The 19071-nt window shown below is 38.6% G+C and overlaps 1 protein-coding gene across 13 annotated transcripts in view; it reads right to left on the reverse strand.

Moving 5' to 3' along the window:
• SORCS2 (sortilin related VPS10 domain containing receptor 2) overlaps positions 1-19071 on the reverse strand; it is a 544650-nt gene that overhangs the window by 47470 nt on the left and 478109 nt on the right. For all 13 annotated transcript variants that reach the window (XM_066996540.1, XM_066996538.1, XM_066996537.1 and 10 more), the window contains 3 exons: positions 12795-12871; positions 4233-4324; positions 3072-3179 (listed from right to left, as the gene is read on the reverse strand). In XM_066996540.1, the coding sequence (XP_066852641.1) occupies positions 3072-3179; positions 4233-4324; positions 12795-12871 (277 nt within the window). The remainder of the gene's footprint in view (positions 1-3071; positions 3180-4232; positions 4325-12794; positions 12872-19071) is intronic.

Here is a 19071-nt window from a genome sequence, read left to right on the forward strand (position 1 = left end):
AGTCACGATGTTACTGGGTCCCTTAACGCTTTTCCCAGATAGTGTTGTTGTTTTTCAATTCAAATTAAAAATGTAGAAGGAAATCCCTAACCTAATTTCAGTGGAACCAGGATTTGACCCTACAGTAACAGATGCTTTCCATATAAGTAAAATATTCTTTAACCCTTTTGTGAGTTTATTCTAGAGGTTTTAAATGCAAAAGTCTCTGTTCCACAATATTTCTGTACACTCTTTCAGTTGTTACCTTCCCATTTCAGAATTTTGTTCACTCCGCTAATCTATGCTGATTTTGACATTGCACTCTTTATTCAAAGCCCTTATTCAAACAAATTCCCCACCAAAGGGAGAAAATCACAGAATCACAGAATTGAAGGGGTTGGAAGGGACCTCAAAAGATCATCGGGTCCAACCCCCCTGCCAAAGCAGGTTCCATATAGCAGGCTGCCCAGGTAGGCATCCAGACGGGCCTTGAATATCTCCAGAGAAGGAGACTCCACAACCTCCCTGGGCAGCCTGTTCCAGTGCTCCATCACCCTCACCATGAAGAAGATCTTTCTCATGTTGGTGCGGAACTTCCTGCGCTCTATCTTGTGGCCATTACCCCTTGTCCTATCCCCACAAACCACTGAAAAGAGGTTGGCCAAATCCCTCTGTCTCCCACACCTCAGGTATTTATACACATTGATGAGATCCCCTAAAATAGGTGAGATCCTCTAAAAGGGTGGTAAGGCACTGGAACAGGTTGCCCAGAGAAGCTGTGGATGCCCCGTCCCTGGTGATGTTCAAGACCAGGTTGGATGGGGCTTTGGGCAACCTGGTCCAGTAAGAAGTGCCACTGCCCATGGCAGGGGGGCTGGAGTTAGATGATCTTTAAAATCCCTTCCGGTCCAAACCATTCCACAGTTCTATGATAAAATGAAAATCCTGTACAAATAAAAACTGTCAGACTAGGTCCTTAGTAATGGATTTCAGGATTGTTCAGGGTGAAAGGCACTGTATGAATTTATTTCCATTATCACACATAAGTTCATCTTACCATGCTCTCTCCAGAAGTAAAAACACTTCTTATCTAAAAAAATGGAAAAAATGGAAGAGTTGATTTTTTTTTTCCCTCCTTCAGGCAGTATGTATCAGAGGATGGCATTTCTGAAGAGCAGCAAATTACTGTAGATAAAGTCATGCCCAGCAACTCAGACCAAGTATGAAGTTTTAGGAGGAAATGACCTAAGCCAGAAAGAACAATGAAAGGCCCTGATAGAAAGTCAGGCAGAACACCACCAGGCAGACTGTCGCCCTGAAGGTAAAACCCTACCAAAAGTGGCAAGACAAGGAAGCTGATATAACAGCAAAAGGGAAACACATACTGCAGGTTTATTCTTCACAGTATCTTTGGAGTCAGGTAGGAACACTGCAAGTGCTTTCAGTTCCCACCTATGATAGTAAGTGCCTGACATCCTCCATGTTCAGTAGAACCAGTTGCAAAGTAAGATCCTGCAAGACTGATGTTGAGATGATGGAGTCAGACTCTTGTTCAGCCCTTAGAAACATACAAACCATATCATGCTTATTTGTCAACCTGGTCTTGTATCAAATCAAGCTGCAGTTTGGTATATTTCAGATGGATGATTTCAAAAAAGGTGTTGTGTTTTTTTAACATGAGATCTTTGGCTATTCATCCAGATATTTAAATAAATTTTCACAAAATCACTGTTTTTAACAAAACAAAACACTACAACCACAAACAACACCACCAACAAAAAATAACAAACAGAGCATATAGTCATCACATTCTTTTCTATCTGCCAGTAAGTATAGTTTAGTATAAGCTTTTGATCCCTGAACTTCCAATGAAGGCAGTGGAAATCCTTCATTCAGAGTCATAAGTATCTCTGTGTAGAATATATTATACCATAAAAACCTATGCTTGAGAGAAGAGGAAGATGCTGGAATAATGCTGCTGTTCTCAGATCATACAAGTTAAAATGGAAGAGAAATGAATGGGATAGTGGAGAAAGAAAGAATGGACTACCAGTATGCCAAAGTCATCCCTGTGCACTACAACATTGTGAACATGGCACAATGCTTTTAAGTACGTTGGGAAGGATTTATTTATTTATTTATCTTTCTGCAGATCCTTTAAAAACTCCATGCTTGGCTGATTTTTTCTTTTTTTTTTTTTTCCTTGGGGAAAAATGCTACTGGTGCACATTAAAGGCAGTTCTGCTTCTAATTCCTAGGAGAAAAAGTGTGTCATGAGCATGCTGAGCTCCAATATAAAGGGTTGCACAAGCTGTTCTAACTGATAAGAGCAGGCATATCATCTTGCACATCTCTGAGTGCAGGTATATATATTTTTTTCTTGAATTCACCTTTACTACTGCAGTCAGCCTGTCCCTTTCTCTAATTGGCAGGTGTTTTTTACTCTCAGACACTTGTAAAAATTAGCATTTATCCTGAGACAGAACAAAACCTGCAGCTCAGATCCAGCTGTCCCGAGCTCTTTGGAAAAAAGACTGACAAATGTGGGCTTGAGTTGCAGAATTTGGTTATTTTAAACTCTATTTGCAGCATATGCCTCAGTCACTGCACAGAATTAAAGCATGTATTTGTTAGCATGGTGTTTGGTTGCATAAAGTAATGCAGTTACTAAGACAACAATATAGTTGTTTACACTGTGAAGACAATTTTCACAAGAAAGGATTGATATTTAACACTTTTAAAGTCTGCCTAAGAATCTGTAGAAAACAGGAAAAATGCAAGCTATAGTTATTTTTACCTATATTTCTCAGATTTAGATCTGTAGTCCTACTATTCCACACCTGGTTGCAACTATGTGAAATCTCACACAAACAGAACTCTTCATCTTTACAATCTGAAATATTGCACTCAGGTAACTTCAAAGACAAGCTGCATAGTGCTGCTATTTGGACATGATCACGCTAAGAGCCTGTGTAACTGCAGGAAGCAAAAGCCAGTGACTCAAGGACTATCTCAAACATCCACAATTTAAAAACTGCTCAAGTGCATATTAAGAGAGAGTCCTGAAAAAAGAGGTGAAAACAGAAACCTACGTCATGACCAGTGTCTCATCTCCAGGTTCACTTAGTAATCCGTCTACGAAGACTGAAGTGCTGGTAAAATTATGTGTACTCCAAGTCTGGCCTTCGTCTATGCTGAACCTGTAAAAAAGCAGAAATGGATTTCATTTACAAGTATTATATAAATCAGAATTCATACACTCAAAAAAAAAAAAAAATCTCGTAACTATTAAAGCCCTGGATTTACAATCAGCAGAAGACAGTTTGCACGGGTAGTATATCTCATTAATGTGCCAGTGACTCACATTATTAGGAGGTATATAATAAATTTGTAACAACAGTGGAAATTCTAAGGCAAATAAAAAACAAGTTCTGCCAAACAAATAATCTTGCTGCTTTGTAGGTTCAAGAGTCAGTAATTTACACTCCATTCTTTCTAGTAGTCCCCAGGCTAGAGACCTGTTAAGCAGAGGTCAGTGAAACATAAGTAGGGAAAACAGCTCAGTTGCTAAAACACGTGGGAGGTGCAGTAACTGCAGGCACCATGATGATGGCCCCTCACAGCTATAACTATCCTTTTCATTTTTTTTTTAAAAGGTGCTGAATAATCAGCAAAATGTATTTCAAATAGTCTCTGCACCCAGAGTTTATGACTCCAATTCTCTCGTCTTGTGTACTTTTCTTCCAGGTCTTTGGATTCTAGGTTAATGATGACTTTCACTCCAGCAAACCAAGTGTACAGCCATGATCATATTAGTGTAGGGATTATCACTGAAAAACGAGCTTTATTACAGTATGAAAGCACTATTCTGACTGGATACCTAAGCCACATATGCACAATAGGTGCAAAAAAGTAGCAGACAATAATCATGTTGAACATGGTTGTACTTTAGAGTTCCAGGCTGTATTAATCATTCTTGTACTTCAGAGTTCCAGGCTAGCTTTTTAAGCAAACTAAAAAGATCTACACTGATGCAAGAAAATCTTGTTATAATTAATGCATTACGTCATGGTACCAACAGCACCATAAAGTAATCTTTAAGAAAACATCCACCTGAATTCTGTCAACTTAATTAATGTCAAATTGACTCCACTTGCATTTCATACATGATTACATTGAAATGTTCATCTTAAACTCTGAGCTTTGTCTGAGGCACTGAATACACAGTAACTCTACTCTGATTGTAGGATTACTTGAGGATTTTCAGTGGGATGGAGGTGTCTTTGATAGCCACGATAACTCCGCCATGGTCCAGGTACAAGATGTGATGCTCTTCTTCAAAGACCTACAAGTCAGATAGAAAAAAGGCCAACTAAGCAAACGCACAAAACAGCAGAAATAAAATGTATGAGCAAACCAGGGTTAAAAGACTTATATAATGTCCACACTTCAAATTGAGAAGGACATAAAAGTCAGTTTAACTCATACTTCCCCAGCTGTAACAGAAAAGAAAGTTAAGCAGGTGAATCAGAAAACGTTCAGGTTCAAATCACAGTCAGATAAAACTGTCGAAAGTGATTTTATCCCAAGCTTATATTTCTCGCAGTGTGCATTCTGCATTCCTTCCTATTATATATCACCAAGTGACCTATCACCTCACTTCAGTATTTGCCATATTCTGTGTATCTTGTAAAATGACATGCTTTGTAATCTAATTCTAAGAAAAATATGAAAATTATTGCTGTCTGTGACTTTCTTGCATGTTCTTCAGGCTCCATAGAACTTGAAATAATGGGTGCTTGCATGTTTTCTGCATTTCCAGTGTCAATGATTTATTTAAATTCAAACTTTGTGTGATCTCACATGGAGGCTGCTCTAAGTTCTGAACCAAAATATATGCAATATTGATGTAATGGTATTCAAAATCTCCTAAATTCTATTCATTCATTTTCTAGAGGCCATTAGCAGTACTAAAATAAATGAATAGGTAAATATCCTCCCTTTTCCACATCTGACATCAGTTTTAAGATATGGTTTACTTGTGTTATTAGTCTATGAAAGTTCATTTAACATAAGAGCAGGTAATAACATGCGAGTTACTACACATGCATAGCAGTTAATAGATGAACATACAACCTCCTACACACTTTGACAAACAATGGTGAAAAACATAAAGGTTAGCTCTACTTTATCTTGTGAATAAGAAAATACAGAGAACACTAAATGCTTCTTTTTTTTTTTTGACAGTACTGAATGCTGTATTTAGAGAGTTTATCAGCAAGACTGAAATAACGGGGGAGTGGGGGGAGTCTTTATCTTACAATACATTCACAATTACTTCAAAAATAGCAAGCATTTAATTTGGGTTCAGAATTCAGTCTTCCTCTCCTCTAGTAAGAGCATATTTTACGGGAATCCTAGGTCTTCAAGTGTCTGATCAGCTTTTCAGTATTGCCAATTTACTGGCAAAACCCTAATATGAAGCATTTACAGTCCTGTCTACTTGTTCCACACAGCTGCATATTTTAGAAGAGAATACAGTAAAAGGCAGACATTAATTTTAGATGCAGTTCAAAAGGATGAGATCAGTTGGACTCAGATAAGCAAGCAGAGTTTTGATCCTCCTCTAAACTTTGTTTGAACACCTGCTTAAATCAAAATGAAATAGCAATACCAGAACATCAAGTCTCCAAAAGCTTCACCTTCATACTGAAGATAATGGAAGCTGGTATCTGCACGACTTCATCCAAATCAGGTTTTCCCAGTTTGCAATTCCTAGAGCACCATTTCAGTATGTCAGCTTTACCCTACTTCCACGTAAACTATGGCACACTACAAGGCACAGCGGACTCATTACAGGCATAATAATACCATGTTTATACCATGCTCTTCTTGCACACATTTCAAACATTTTATAAAGAAAATGTATAAATTCTTTCATCTTCAGCAAATCAAAGTGTATTAATAAATTCATGCTTGTGGAGATCAGTACAGAAGTAAATATTTATCTCTACTTTTTAAAACAAGACCTAAAACCAAAACCAAGACAAACAGTTTGCAAAGATGTTGTGGTTTAACCCAGCAGGCAGCTGAGCACCATGCAGCTCATGCTCCTTCCAAACCCCAGTAGAATTGGGGATAGAATCAGCAAAAAAGGTAAAAACTCATAGGTTGAGATAAAGACAGTTTAATAGGAAAGAAAGGAAAGGGAAAATAATAAATAATAATAATAATAAGAAAAGAAAATACAAAGAAAGTGATACACAATGCAATTGTTCATCACCTGCTGACTAATGCCCAGCCCGTCCCTGAGCAGTGGCCCCCCATTTTTTTTTTTTTTTCCTGTTTGTTTGTTTAACACGATGCCATATGGTCTGGAACATCCCTTTGGTCAGCCTGGGACAGTTGTCCTGGTTCTGTCTCCTCCCAGCTCCTTGTGCACCCCCAGCCTCCTTGCTGGCAGGGCAGCATAAACTGAAACATCTTTGAGATAGTGTAAGTACTGCTCAGCAACAACTAAAACACAACTGTGTTATCAGCATTATTCCCATCCTAAATCCAAAACACAGCACAATACCAGCTAGGAAGAAAATTAACTCTATACCAGCCAAAACCAGGACAAAAGGGTTTATGCAAAGATGGTCCTGGTATCAGAGCTGAAGTCAAAATCCAGGAATAAGTGATATGCATATTCACAGTCAGCCATGAATTCTGTCCTATGCCTCTCCACTAACTGAAGTCAGGTAATATATGTATTATGACCCTTACAAGTAGCCAGCCACTACAGAACTTGATTATTATAATCTATTTCTACATCTTTCCTTCTCTGATTTTTTTGAGAACTTTATGTCATAAAGTCAATGTCTTTTATCTCCCTCTGCTCTCTCTGTTTGTTCCTGTGTCTACTGTAACAACTTCAGCAGCTATTTCAGGCCAGGTTATCAACTGGGAGAAATTAAGAGATCTCCATGAAATAAATGAAACACGTTTAAATGATCCAAGAAAAAATTATTTCACACAATTTTACTCTGAGATGTCTAAGTTTCAAAGGTAATCCAAAACACCTGAAGTCATTTTCATCTCATTTTTAAGATGTCTGCAGGAAAAACAAACAAACAAAAAACACAAACACCTAATCTTGCTTAAACAAATACATTCCAAATTACATTGATACAAAAAGATTATGAAGCAGTGGACTGGAGATCGGGATATAGATTCAGTTCCTAGACACACAATAGACTTTCTTTGTCACCTTAGTAGGTTAATAGAGCATTTTGTGGTTCCACTAGATACTTCCGCAGCAGATCCACCATGAAAGTTTTTTTGTTCTTGTCTTTTATTTAAGCCATTTCTTTATAGAACCATAGAATGGCTCAGGTTGGAAGGGACCTTAAAGATCACCTAGTTCCAACCCCCTGCCATGGGCAGGTATGCCACCCACTAGATCAGGCTGCCCAGAGCCTCATCCAACCTGGCCTTGAACCTCCAGGGATGGGGCATCCACAGCATCTCCGGGCAACCTGTTCCAGTGCCTCACCACCCTCTGAGTGAAGAATTTCCTCCTAACCTCAAATCTAAATCTCCCCTCTTTTAGTTTAAAACCATTCCCCCTGTCCTCTCATTGTCTGCCCAAGGAAAAAGTTGTTCTCCATCTTTTTTTTTTTTTTTTTTTTTAAGCCCCCTTTAAGTACTGAAAAGCTGCAATAAGGTCCCCCCAGAGCCTTCTCTTTTCCAGGCTGAATACACCCAGCTCTCTCAGCCTTTCGTCACAGGAGAGGTGCTCCAGCACTCTGATCATCTTTGTGGCCCTCTGGACCCACTCTAACAGCCCCACATCCTTCTTGTGCTGGGGGCCCCAGACCTGGCTTCATCACTCCAGGTAGGGCCTCACAAGGGCAGAGCAGATGGGCACAAATCCCCTCCCTCCCCTGTGGGCCACCCCTCTGTTGATGCAGCCCAGGACGCAGTTGGCCTTCTGGGCTGCAAGCACGCACTGCTAGCTCATGTCAAGCTTTTCAACCACCAGAACCCCCAAGTCCTTCTCTGCAGGGCTGTTCCCAAAGAGTTCCACCCATTCTGTACTCATGTCTGGGATTGCCTCAACTCAGGTGCAGGACCTTGCACTTAGACTTGTCGAACCTCATTAGGTTCCATATGGGCTCACTTTTCAATTTCTTCCGAAAGCCACTCTTACTCTGCCCTATTTCAGACAAAACGTTGTTAACACATGCAGTTGAAATAGCAGTGGCAGCCATAACGTCAACAGAAATTTTCTTTAAAAAAATAAATAAAACGTACTCATATTATGCATAAGGTCATTCTTAACATTTAGCAGAGCATCATAAAATCTCATAAATCAGGACTGAAAAAACAGGTCCCATAGGGAAAAACAATGTTTAAAACCTGTATGTTCTGAAAATGTGTTCAAAGATGGTCCATTTCTCCCAGGATGCAAGATTTATTTATCTATCTCACTCACTATCATTAACACATTTTACGATATTGTTTTGCTGGTATAATAGACAGAGAAATCTTCCAAATAGACATATCTATCCCATGAGTTCACCTTAGGCTACATCTTCATGGTTCACTTAAGATGATCTAAGCCCACGTAGTTCATAATGTCAAGGTTGGGGTTGCCTCTTCTCGCATACAATCCAGATCACTGCCACTGCATGGACATTTAAGCTACTTGTCAATCAGCTCCTAAACCTCTGCTGTTTACAGTGCCATGTTGTACAGTACACCATCACAAATTTCATTTTGCTATAAAATGTTATACAGTAAAGCAACAGCGTTTTCAACACAAAAGTGTTTTCAAAAGATGTTAATAAACAACTCAGGCATCATGCAACAGAAAGGCAGAACAATTGGAACCAACCCAAGTTGTATCGTTGCTAATGAGAATTTTTTTTCTTTTTTTCTTTTTTCTGTTTATAAAAAATATTTACTTAATTTTACAATTTTACAAAACTCTTGTTTTGTAGTGGGTTTACGTGGCAAGGTTTTGGTAGCAGGGGGCCATAGAGGTGGCTTCTGTGAGAAGAATCTAGAAGCTGCCCCATGTTAGGTAAGGGCCCCGCTGCTGACCAGAGCTGAGCCAATAAGCGATGTTGTTTTGTACCTCTGAGAGCATATTTAAGACAGGGAAAAAAAAACGCTGCGCCACACAGCAGCTGGGAGCGTGAGAGGAGTGAGGAACAGCCTTGCAGGCGCCAAGGTCAGTGAAGAAGGAGGGGGAGAGGTGCTCCAGGTGCCAGAGCAGAAGTCCCCTGCGGCCTGTGGTGAGGACCATGGTGAAGCAGGCAGTCCCCCTGCAGCCCATGGAGTACCACGGTGGAGCAGGGTTCCACGCTGCAGCCTGTGGAGGAGACCACGGTGGAGCAGGTGGACCTGCACCGACGGAGACTGCGGCCTGTGGAAGACCCCTGCTGGAGCAGATTCAGGGCCAGACCTGTAGCCCGTGGAGAGGAGACCATGCAGCAGCAGGTGACCTGGCAGGAGCTGCTGCCCGTGGGGGATCCAGGTTGGAGCAGTTCGCTCCTGAGGGATGGACCCCGTGGTACGGACCCATATCTGGAGCACTTCTTGAAGAGCTGCTGCCTGTGGGCAGCCCATGCCAGATCAGTTCAGCAAGGCCTGCATCCCGTGGGAGGGTCCCCACAGCACAGGGGACGAGAGTGACCGAGAAGGAGCGGCGGCGAAGAAGCGCTATAGACTGACCATAACCCCCATTCCTTCATTCCCCTGCGCCGCTCAGGGGGAGGAGGTGGAAGAGGGTGGATGGGGGGGAAGGTGCTTTTGGTTTCTTTGCTTTGTTTCTCATTTCTCTACCTTGTTACTAATAGGCAATAAATCTTACTATCTCCCTATGCTGAATCTGTTTTGCCATTCACGGTAATTACTGTGCAATCTCCTCATCCTTATCTCAAACCTTGAGCCCTTTTCATCGTATTTACTCCCTGTTCCTCTTTCAGGAGGGGGAGTGAGAGAGCGGTTGTGGTGGAGCTCGGCTGCCCACCCGAGTAAAACCACCACAGGGTATTTTTATTTCTGCCTATCAACGCTAGCTATACATCCTGCCATGAATGGGACTCATAGTAAGTCTTCCTGAATTCTCATGTAATATTACCATACACAAGCTATGGAAATACAGGTTGAGTTGAAATCATTCCAAGTGTATAAAATCAGTTAAGAAATTGAAGAAAAATGATGAATAGATGTTCTTTAACCTAGGGATGCACTACAAATTCAGTAACTCAGGGACTGGTCCCTGTTACAAATCACAAACTGAATCTGAGTCAACAATATGATGCTAGTGCAAAAAAGAGAGATTTTCTGAAATAAGGTGACAGAAATGCTAAGACAGCAAGGGCAGGCATTTAATTCTGTTTAGTAATGATAAAATTTGTAATTTTGCATCCGGTTTTACCATGCTTCAGGGAGAGCCGTCGTATTAGATAGTCCAGCTGATGAGCAACAAAGGGGAAAAGCAGTTTAGAAACTAGATCCATTAGGAAAATTGGTGGATTTGAGAGGGCTTTTCTTCCAGAGGGGAGAGGAAAAAACAAACAAACAAACAAAAAAAACCAACCATCAACAACCTATGCTATGGGTAGACATAATTGCCTTTCAACATCTGAAAGGTTATTTAAAGCTGACAGGAAACCACTGCTCTCCAAAGACAGGAATAAATCAGCTTACCTTGCATAATTTATGAAACTGCAAGAACAACCACAAAAAACAAGGATATGCAAAGCAGCACAAAAAGCAGCTTATGCTAAATATTCAGAAAAATCTATGAAGAACAGTGAAACAGCACATAGGTAGACTACAGAATCTTCTACAGTGAAGGTTTAACAAATAGATCTGGCAAATCTCTGTTAAAGATGTTCCTGGTACGTTTGATGTTGCTTCAGAGCAGGTGGTAGGATTACACAATCTTTGACCTTCCTCCCTGTCCTATATTCCTATAAGTCTCAGTGCCAATATTGCTATGACTTCAGGAAAGCTTTTATTTAATTCCTTGAACTGCCTTTTCTCCTAGGTTCTTTATATTTACTTTTCTATGTTGCTCTTTCACTATACACAAACACATATAGCTTTTCTTCTAGTAGAGTTTGTAGACAGCTCTGCAATGTCATGTGTGGAGCGTGAAAAAGGTGCTGGGCACTCACCAACCACAGCCGCAAGGTTTCTAAGCAAGTGACTTAAAACCTCCTTCGGAATTGTAACAATACATGAGCTTTGCTCTCCTTTTGCCAGCACAGGAGACCTGTAATTTACTCTCTAAATAATTCCCATATCATTTCACTTGAATCTAAATTTTTATTTTGATCACAAATATTGAGTAAGCTCTTTCAAAGGTTTCATAGCAGCTTTAATTAAAATCAAGCAAGCAATGGTGTTTTTCATTTTGACTGTCATAATGAGGATCAGTTTGTTGCTGGTTTTACAGCTTGATCAGTTATCTTAAGGTCAAGTTCCATCACAGATCATTTGCCTGAGTGCCTCACAAATAAAAGCAGCAAAAATACAAATTTGATCATTTTTTCTCTTTCTGTCTTGTTTTTCACCCCATCAAGACTACAGAACTCTGGAAAATGGTGATGGTAAAATATTAGAGAGACCTCTGTTAAGTATTAGATAACATAGTACAGGCTGTAAATCCTGGAAGGCTTTTGCATTTAACCACCTCTTTATCATCTGCTAGAATACAAGAAAGATTTTGGCATGAACTCTCATCTTTTAAAACTCGAAGGACATTATCACGACAAAAATAATATATTTCTTTTAAAAAGCCCTTCTGTGGAGTATTAATGGCACCCTGCAACAGCAATATAAGAAAATGTCTGTATTTTGCTCTTTTTATCTCAACAACACTAGTGAGAGCATTTTCACACTTACTTGTACTTAGATTATAACACGACTGAATTTTAATTCAGCTGAACACTAAAACACCACTTTAACAGAAATCAAATGACTTTTTGATGCACACTTTGGAGCTTTGAGGGCTTTTTTTCCTTCTTTTTCTGAATATACATCAGAAGTAGTTTAGAGAACTTGATCATGCCTTATGATCATTACTGTTGTTGATATTTACACTCAAAAAGAAAATATCCCAATGATTAATCATTGCTGAGACAGAGCAATTTAAGATAAAATGAATAACAAAGGTACAATGCTTAAATCAACGCTAAGCACTGGAAGCATAAGACATCCAAAAATCAAATGCCATTTCAACTACTACAAGACTGTGTTGTTTGTTGTTTGTTTTTTTTTAATACTTTAATGATTGTAGTCCTATAACTGATTAAATCATACTAAAAGACATTAAAAGGTTTATTGTTCTTTTCAATCTCTTTTTGCTTTTTCATTTTCAGTGGAGAACAAAGTTTAAGCTTAAATACCATTTTTTAACTGTGAAGTAGAATTTTTCCCTTTCTACCTAAACCACGTCTTTCAGCTTGGAATATTTGTACTGCAAGATTTAGCCAAGTCAACTTCATCATTAGCATAGGAAGATTACTGAAACTATTAAAAAACCTAAATGGACTGCACGTTTCTTATGCAATATATTTGCAAGCTCTGTAAAGAGACCAAAATATTTGTTTCAGCAGAACCTGACAGCCTAACCAATTTGAGTCTTTGTAAATCACCTCCTTAATCTCTCAGTTTCCAAGTGAAAGGGGAATAATAATAGCCACCTACCTCAAAAGAGTGGGTGTATGAAAATAAGTTAATCATTATAAAATACATCATATTGGTTAAATTAAAAATATTTCCAGTTGCCTTTGACTATTTCTGTTTCCTACCTGACGCCACGTGTTCCCACAGTCAGATGTGATGTACATTTCTTCTTTATACTCAACCAGCTGTGACCCCAGGTTACCTGTCACAAAAGAGAAGGAAACAAGGGTGCCACCCAGTTAGCAAGAGAGATTGGATCCCATTCTGACACTAGTCAGAGTAAGAATTAAACTTAGATGATTGCTAGAGCCTCTTAAAAACATATGCGCACCTTTTTAACTTTTTTTTTTTTTAACAGTGCTAGATGTCTATAGGTGGGACCAATGAAGTTTAACTGTACTAAAATATAGGCCAAAATAACATTTTAGTTTTGTTCTTGCATGCTTAAAAAATTGGTAAAAGAACACGTATTTAAGATGCAAGTATGAAATGCACATCAACTCAGAAGCCATACCTTAATCACATTATGTAAAATTATTCATACTGAATTGTTAAAATAAAAAATGTTTTCTGCAAGACTTCATGGAATGGTAGGAAAAAATCAGAATCAGGATAAGTATGTAACACTGAAAAGAGGGGGGTTGGGATCTGAAAGGCTCTGTAAATGCAAGTCTCAAGCAGAATTACTTAATTTACCTAATTATTCACCAGGAAGCTATGGAATATTTTTAAAAATAGCACTGAAGAGCAGCAGCTAGCAAACAAAAGTCTTAAAATGAGCTTGTGAAACAAGATCTTAGAAGATGCAATCCCAAATAGCAAGATCTCCATCTTTTAACATTTTTTGTTTCAAACGGCAAACTATTGAATCACCAGACAGTTGTAGTGCATGCTATTCCTTCTAAATGATGTCCTTCAGGGGATTTTGACTTAAATATATGGTTTGCGTTCTTTTGCAGTAAAAAGGCAAAAGTTATCAGATTCTCTTAAGCAGAAGAGATGAGGAAGCAAAACACTTGAGATTAGATTAGCAGTATGAAATTTCATTTGTGTTACATAAATAGCTGTTTTTACCACCAAAACAGATCTGTCTTGACAGAGTGTAGTCATTAGTGCTGAAAGGTTCCAGAGAGGAATGACTCTGCTTACTGCTCAAAATACACACTCTATTTAGACCATCAAGACTGCATGTGTTTCATTACTTAAAAGTTTAACTACATTATTTAACCATGCATACAGCCTAGATAAGATTATGCTACTTTTTAAGTAGGATCAGCGAATTTATAGGAGGTTGTTCATTTCCTTCAACTGCATCAACTGTTTCAGAAGATCCTTCTTGCTTTTTCCTCTTCCCAACTAACTCCATGCCCTCAATTTATTGAGTGGTTCAGCACAGATTTAGTTGGTTGTGTCAATTTGAAAATAAAACCCTGTTCCTGTAAGCCATTAGGAGATTTGATAAGGTCGGTATAGTATGAATGAAGGTGATGGGGACTGAATACTCATCTAAGAGCCAGGCTTGTATGGATGAAGCGTATATATATATATAATGAATATATATATATTGCAGCTTTTCAGTACTTAATGGGGGCATATAAAAAAGAAGGAGCTCAATCAGATAATGCTCAATCAGATAATGACAGGATAAGGGGGAATGGTTTTAAACTAAAAGAGGGGAGACTTAGATTAGAGATTAAGAAGAAATTCTTCACTCAGAGGGTGGTGAGGAACTGGAACAGAAGCTGTGGTTACCCCATCCCTGGAGGCGTTGAAGGCTGGGTTAGATGAGGCCCTTAGCAACCTGATCTAGTGGGTGGTATTCCTGCCTATGGCAGGGGGTTGGAACTAGATGATCTTTAAGGTCCCTTCCAACTTTAGCCCTTCTACAATTCTATGATAAGACCAGTAAGATTAAAAATGTGCCAAAACCAACTTAGACTCAAAGTGCAGAGATGACCCTCATGGCTGCTACTGGATGTGACAGCAGTTGTACCAAGCCATAAGGAAAAAGAAAACGAAGCAGGTAATTGTGGAGTATACAGCCCCTATTCCTTCCCTGAAAAAATCAGTCTTCAAAAATGGCCTAGCACCACATCAGCAACGAGGCCATGGGGCCTCACCAGGAGATCTCACCTTCCCACAGCTGTCTCTACCAACGTGGTCCATGTAGTTGGGCTAGTAAGAGCAATCAGTTGGCTTCACAACAAAGTTATTGCTTTCACATAAGGCTGTCTAGATTTAAGAAAGGCCCCATGATACCAGCATTCAAAATGAAACCCCAGTGATGGAAATGACAGTAAGTTGCAAACACATTTCATGCAGGCAGAACTTCCAGTATAAGAAAAAAACAAAACAAAACAAACAAAAAAAAAACTATTAAACATTGTTAAGTCCTGAATATTATCAAATGATACAGATGCAAAATGAAAGCTTCACCTTTGAGTTCAGTTATATTTCCTCCCAAATTTTAAGTTTATTTAAAACTATTTGGTTTATAGCCATTTTCACTTTATCATTACTTTGAACCTTAAAAAACCCATGTCAGCAAAGATCAGGAGGGTTGATCTGATTTTCCTGAGCCTTGAAGCTCTCATAGGGAAGTAGGACCAGATTCCATCAGTTTTGTGTAGCAAAGATCAGTCTGGCCACTAGAAGGAGGTGTGAATGAGAAAACATCTTCTCAGGATTTGTAGGAAGGGAAGAGAGATTTGATCTGCTGTTTAAACAAAATATATATTTCTTTACTCTTTTGATATTCTCATTTTCATTGCTATTCTTACTTTCCTTATACAGTTTTCACTGGCATATGTTCCTGTAAATGCTTGTGATTCTGCAATTACAGAATTTTTTCTTCGGGATAGCTGGGGATCAAAATATTTATTTTCTTGCTAGGTTGCAAAGTATTTCTTTCAGTCTACACCTTTCTTTGCAGAGATACCTTTTAATGATTGCATTGTTAGTTTTGCTCTTGGATAAATGCCAATTATTCTGTCTTACCTTTTACTGAACTCTACTTACATGAGTCGATCTTTATTTTGAGAAGTGATATGGAGATGCACCTTAAAAAGTGCAGTGGTAAATTGCCTTAGCTAATGGAGAATTAGTCTGTAAACTAAACATCATCAACTTCTGCTTCATTAGAAAGCCTCTTACATCCAGCTGATATGCTAATGACAAAGATATTAGCAAAAGCTTTGTAATTGCAGCTCTGTAACAAGACAGATCTGACTTCTCCTAGCTTTGTTTTTACCTTTATTGTCTTTTCTTGGTAAACGAATAAAAGACGTTGGACTCAGTTGTACTTACAGAGAAATGCCATTCTGTCAAAAAACACAACTGATGACAAACTTGGCATGGAGGCTGGTGTACTGCTTTGGGAAAAGGCACTGCTCTTTGACCTTTGAAAGTAGTCCATCCCCAGTTCAAGGGTTAAAAAAATAAAACAAACAAACAAACAAACAAAAAAACGGAGGTGATGCCTGCAAGGACTTCTGATTGCTGATGTAATAATGCTCTGTGCATTAATTAAGGCTGTAATTTCTACTACCTCCAGATTTTTTTTAAAAGTGATTCCATTAATTTTGCAAACTTTATAAAGTCAAGTCTGCAAGCATATAAGAAAACTCTTTTCAATTTATTTGCAGTTTGCTATTTGGTAACTATATATTCGTACTCGTTGAAAAACAGTCTCTGTGGACTGGGAAGGAAAAAACAGGAGAAACAGCAAGCGGGAAACCTGCATGACAAATGGAGACAAGTCCTTCAAAAAAAAAAAAAAAGTGGACTCACCACAGTTTTGTTTTCAAATCTTTCTATTTAATCTATGTCACGAAAGAACTAAGAGCTCTGTATTTAAATAGTTACATTGATTTAACTTTTTTTCTGTATTCTACTCTATTTTCTATTCTATTTTTCTATATTCTAGTAAAATGTAACTTCAAAGATACAGCAGATTGTTATTTTTGAGTGCACATTTTAACTTCAAGGCTCTAGCTACCTCACAGAGTGTCACATTACTGAATTAAACCTGCTAACTAGACAAAGCATACATAATAACACCCCATAAACTCATCTGCAACAGCTCCAATTCACTTCAAACAAAAAAAAAAAATCCTGACATTAACAACATTGCAAACAAATGACTGCAAAGTCATACAAGCACTCAGAAAACACAGCTGAAACATCCTAAAAGTTTCCGTGCTGTATCTGAGTGGAATTATGAACTATAAGTGTGGCAGCCAGTAACACATGTGCACAACTGACATCACAATCAAGCGATGCAGAAGGTGAGAAATAGCCAAATTATACTCAGCCCTAAGACTAAAAGCCAACACTTCAAAGACATTAAATGTCTTACCCCAAAAAGAGCAGTTCATAAGTACCACTCTGCTACCCGCCACACACTGATGTGTTCTGACAGTAACGCAATCCACAAATATCAGTGAATCATTCCAAAATCTTTCCTATAGCTGTAAAAGTCCAAAGTAACTCTTCAGATGTGCCACTGCAATATGGAAACCTTTTATCATTTTATTGGGTCTGTGTTAGATCTCAAAATCCATCTGTGGTAACAAGTAAACGTAATAATATACTGAACGCAATTCAGCTTCATACTGGAAAAGGTCCTGCATCTTTTTGTAGGTAACCAGCTTCAGACTATGTTAGCCAGAGTTGTGATCGGTATCATTCTAACATATTTTTTTGATGATCTAAATGGCCTGAAAAATCCTCCGACACACAACACAGTATTTTGCCACCTAGTCTTAAAACTTTCACCTGTGGTACAGAACCTTCTCAAACCCGGGTTATTTTGTCCTTTCTGCAGCTAAATGACAAAATAGAAAAGATGACCCTTCAATTACTGAGACTGTGTGTTTCAACTTTGCTTTCTTCATTTCTTATTCAATTTTCAATGTATTGCCTCATCTTTTATCCCTAATGACGAGGTGGCATTATTGCAAACTACATACATACATTAAAATAAGGGAAGGACAGAGATGATCCTGCAGCCCTGAGGCCAGCTGGCATCACTCACCCATGTTCACAGCGTATAACACAGCCCAAGGTCTCACCAGGTGGTACTGCCACAGTAAATTTTTTTGTGTGTGTGTCTGTGAGGATTTTTTGCTTTGTTGTTGTTGCTGTTTTGTTCTTTTTTTTTTTTTTTTTTTTTTTTGAGGGGTTCTAATTACCTAAAAGAACATGAGGGTTATGTTATAGGCCATGAAAATGGGGTTCTTGTGTCATGAAACTGAGGATGTGTCATAGCACGACCCTGGTCGTGATGGATGTGTCTGAGGGTGAAAAGCCAAAGTATGACAGTTTCAGTGCGTTGTGTAGGTGAGGGAACCTAACCATGGTAGATTTTTTTTCCATACAACTTATCAGAAACATTCCTGTGTGTGTGCTTTCTCCCAAATCAGGGCCGGGTTACAATACACACTTTCACCATTCTTAACTACCTCCCCAAAAGCTTTTGCTGCCAACAGAGCCAGGATATTGTGCTAGAGACTCTTGGTGTGAACCAGTATGGCTCTGCTGTTATGTTCTGACAAATTGTTTGCTGAATTTAGGAAACACAAGGAAACATTTTGCTAAGAATTTCAGATTTTTTTTTTTTGATTAAACAGTCTTCTTTCATCTCTGCTATTTGCATTCTTAAAAAACCTTTCTTTGCATTCTTAAAGACCTTTTCAAACTGTGCTTTGGGATATAGTAAATCTTCACTCCTATGCTTTCCCTTTACCTTTCCTGAATAAAGGATTAGGTAAGGTAAATGGGTAAAATCACATTCCATCCCTGCAGGGGTGGCAGGCCTGCAAGTTAGGCTACAGGGGCACCAACTACTGTCCCACATATTTATCTAAGCTACTCATAATTTTGCACGTCAGATTAGCAGTTGGCAGTGATCTGATTTCTGAAAGAAAATAATGCATTTTAATGATGGCCAGTGGACAGCTAAACTCTCTGGAATTGTGGTATAGTTGTGAAAACATATGCAGACCTCAAAAGAGTTAGCTAATTAGAGTTTTTCATTGCTCAGGCATTTTGGCAGGTTCCTGCTGGGTCACAGAAATATAGGAGATTAACTTCATTTAAAATTTACTACTGATTTATGTGTTCTAACCACTACTTATCACTGCATTTACCCATATTTTTTATGTGATTTTAGACATGCTTACTCTGAGAAGAAATAATCCCCACATGCAACACTTTGATAATCCTTCAAATACGGAAAATATTTTCCAGATGTTTAAATTTAGCATACAGACAGATACCTGCACCAAAAAGAGGAATGCACCTTACCTGCATTGCCTGGTAATCAATACATCCATAGCATCTCTTTAGCCAATGAACAAGCTAAAAATTCATAGTTTGTAAACTACCAGTCAGTGTAGAACA

This window comes from Anser cygnoides, chromosome 4, assembly GCF_040182565.1.
Source record: "Anser cygnoides isolate HZ-2024a breed goose chromosome 4, Taihu_goose_T2T_genome, whole genome shotgun sequence".
NCBI lineage: Eukaryota > Metazoa > Chordata > Aves > Anseriformes > Anatidae > Anser > Anser cygnoides.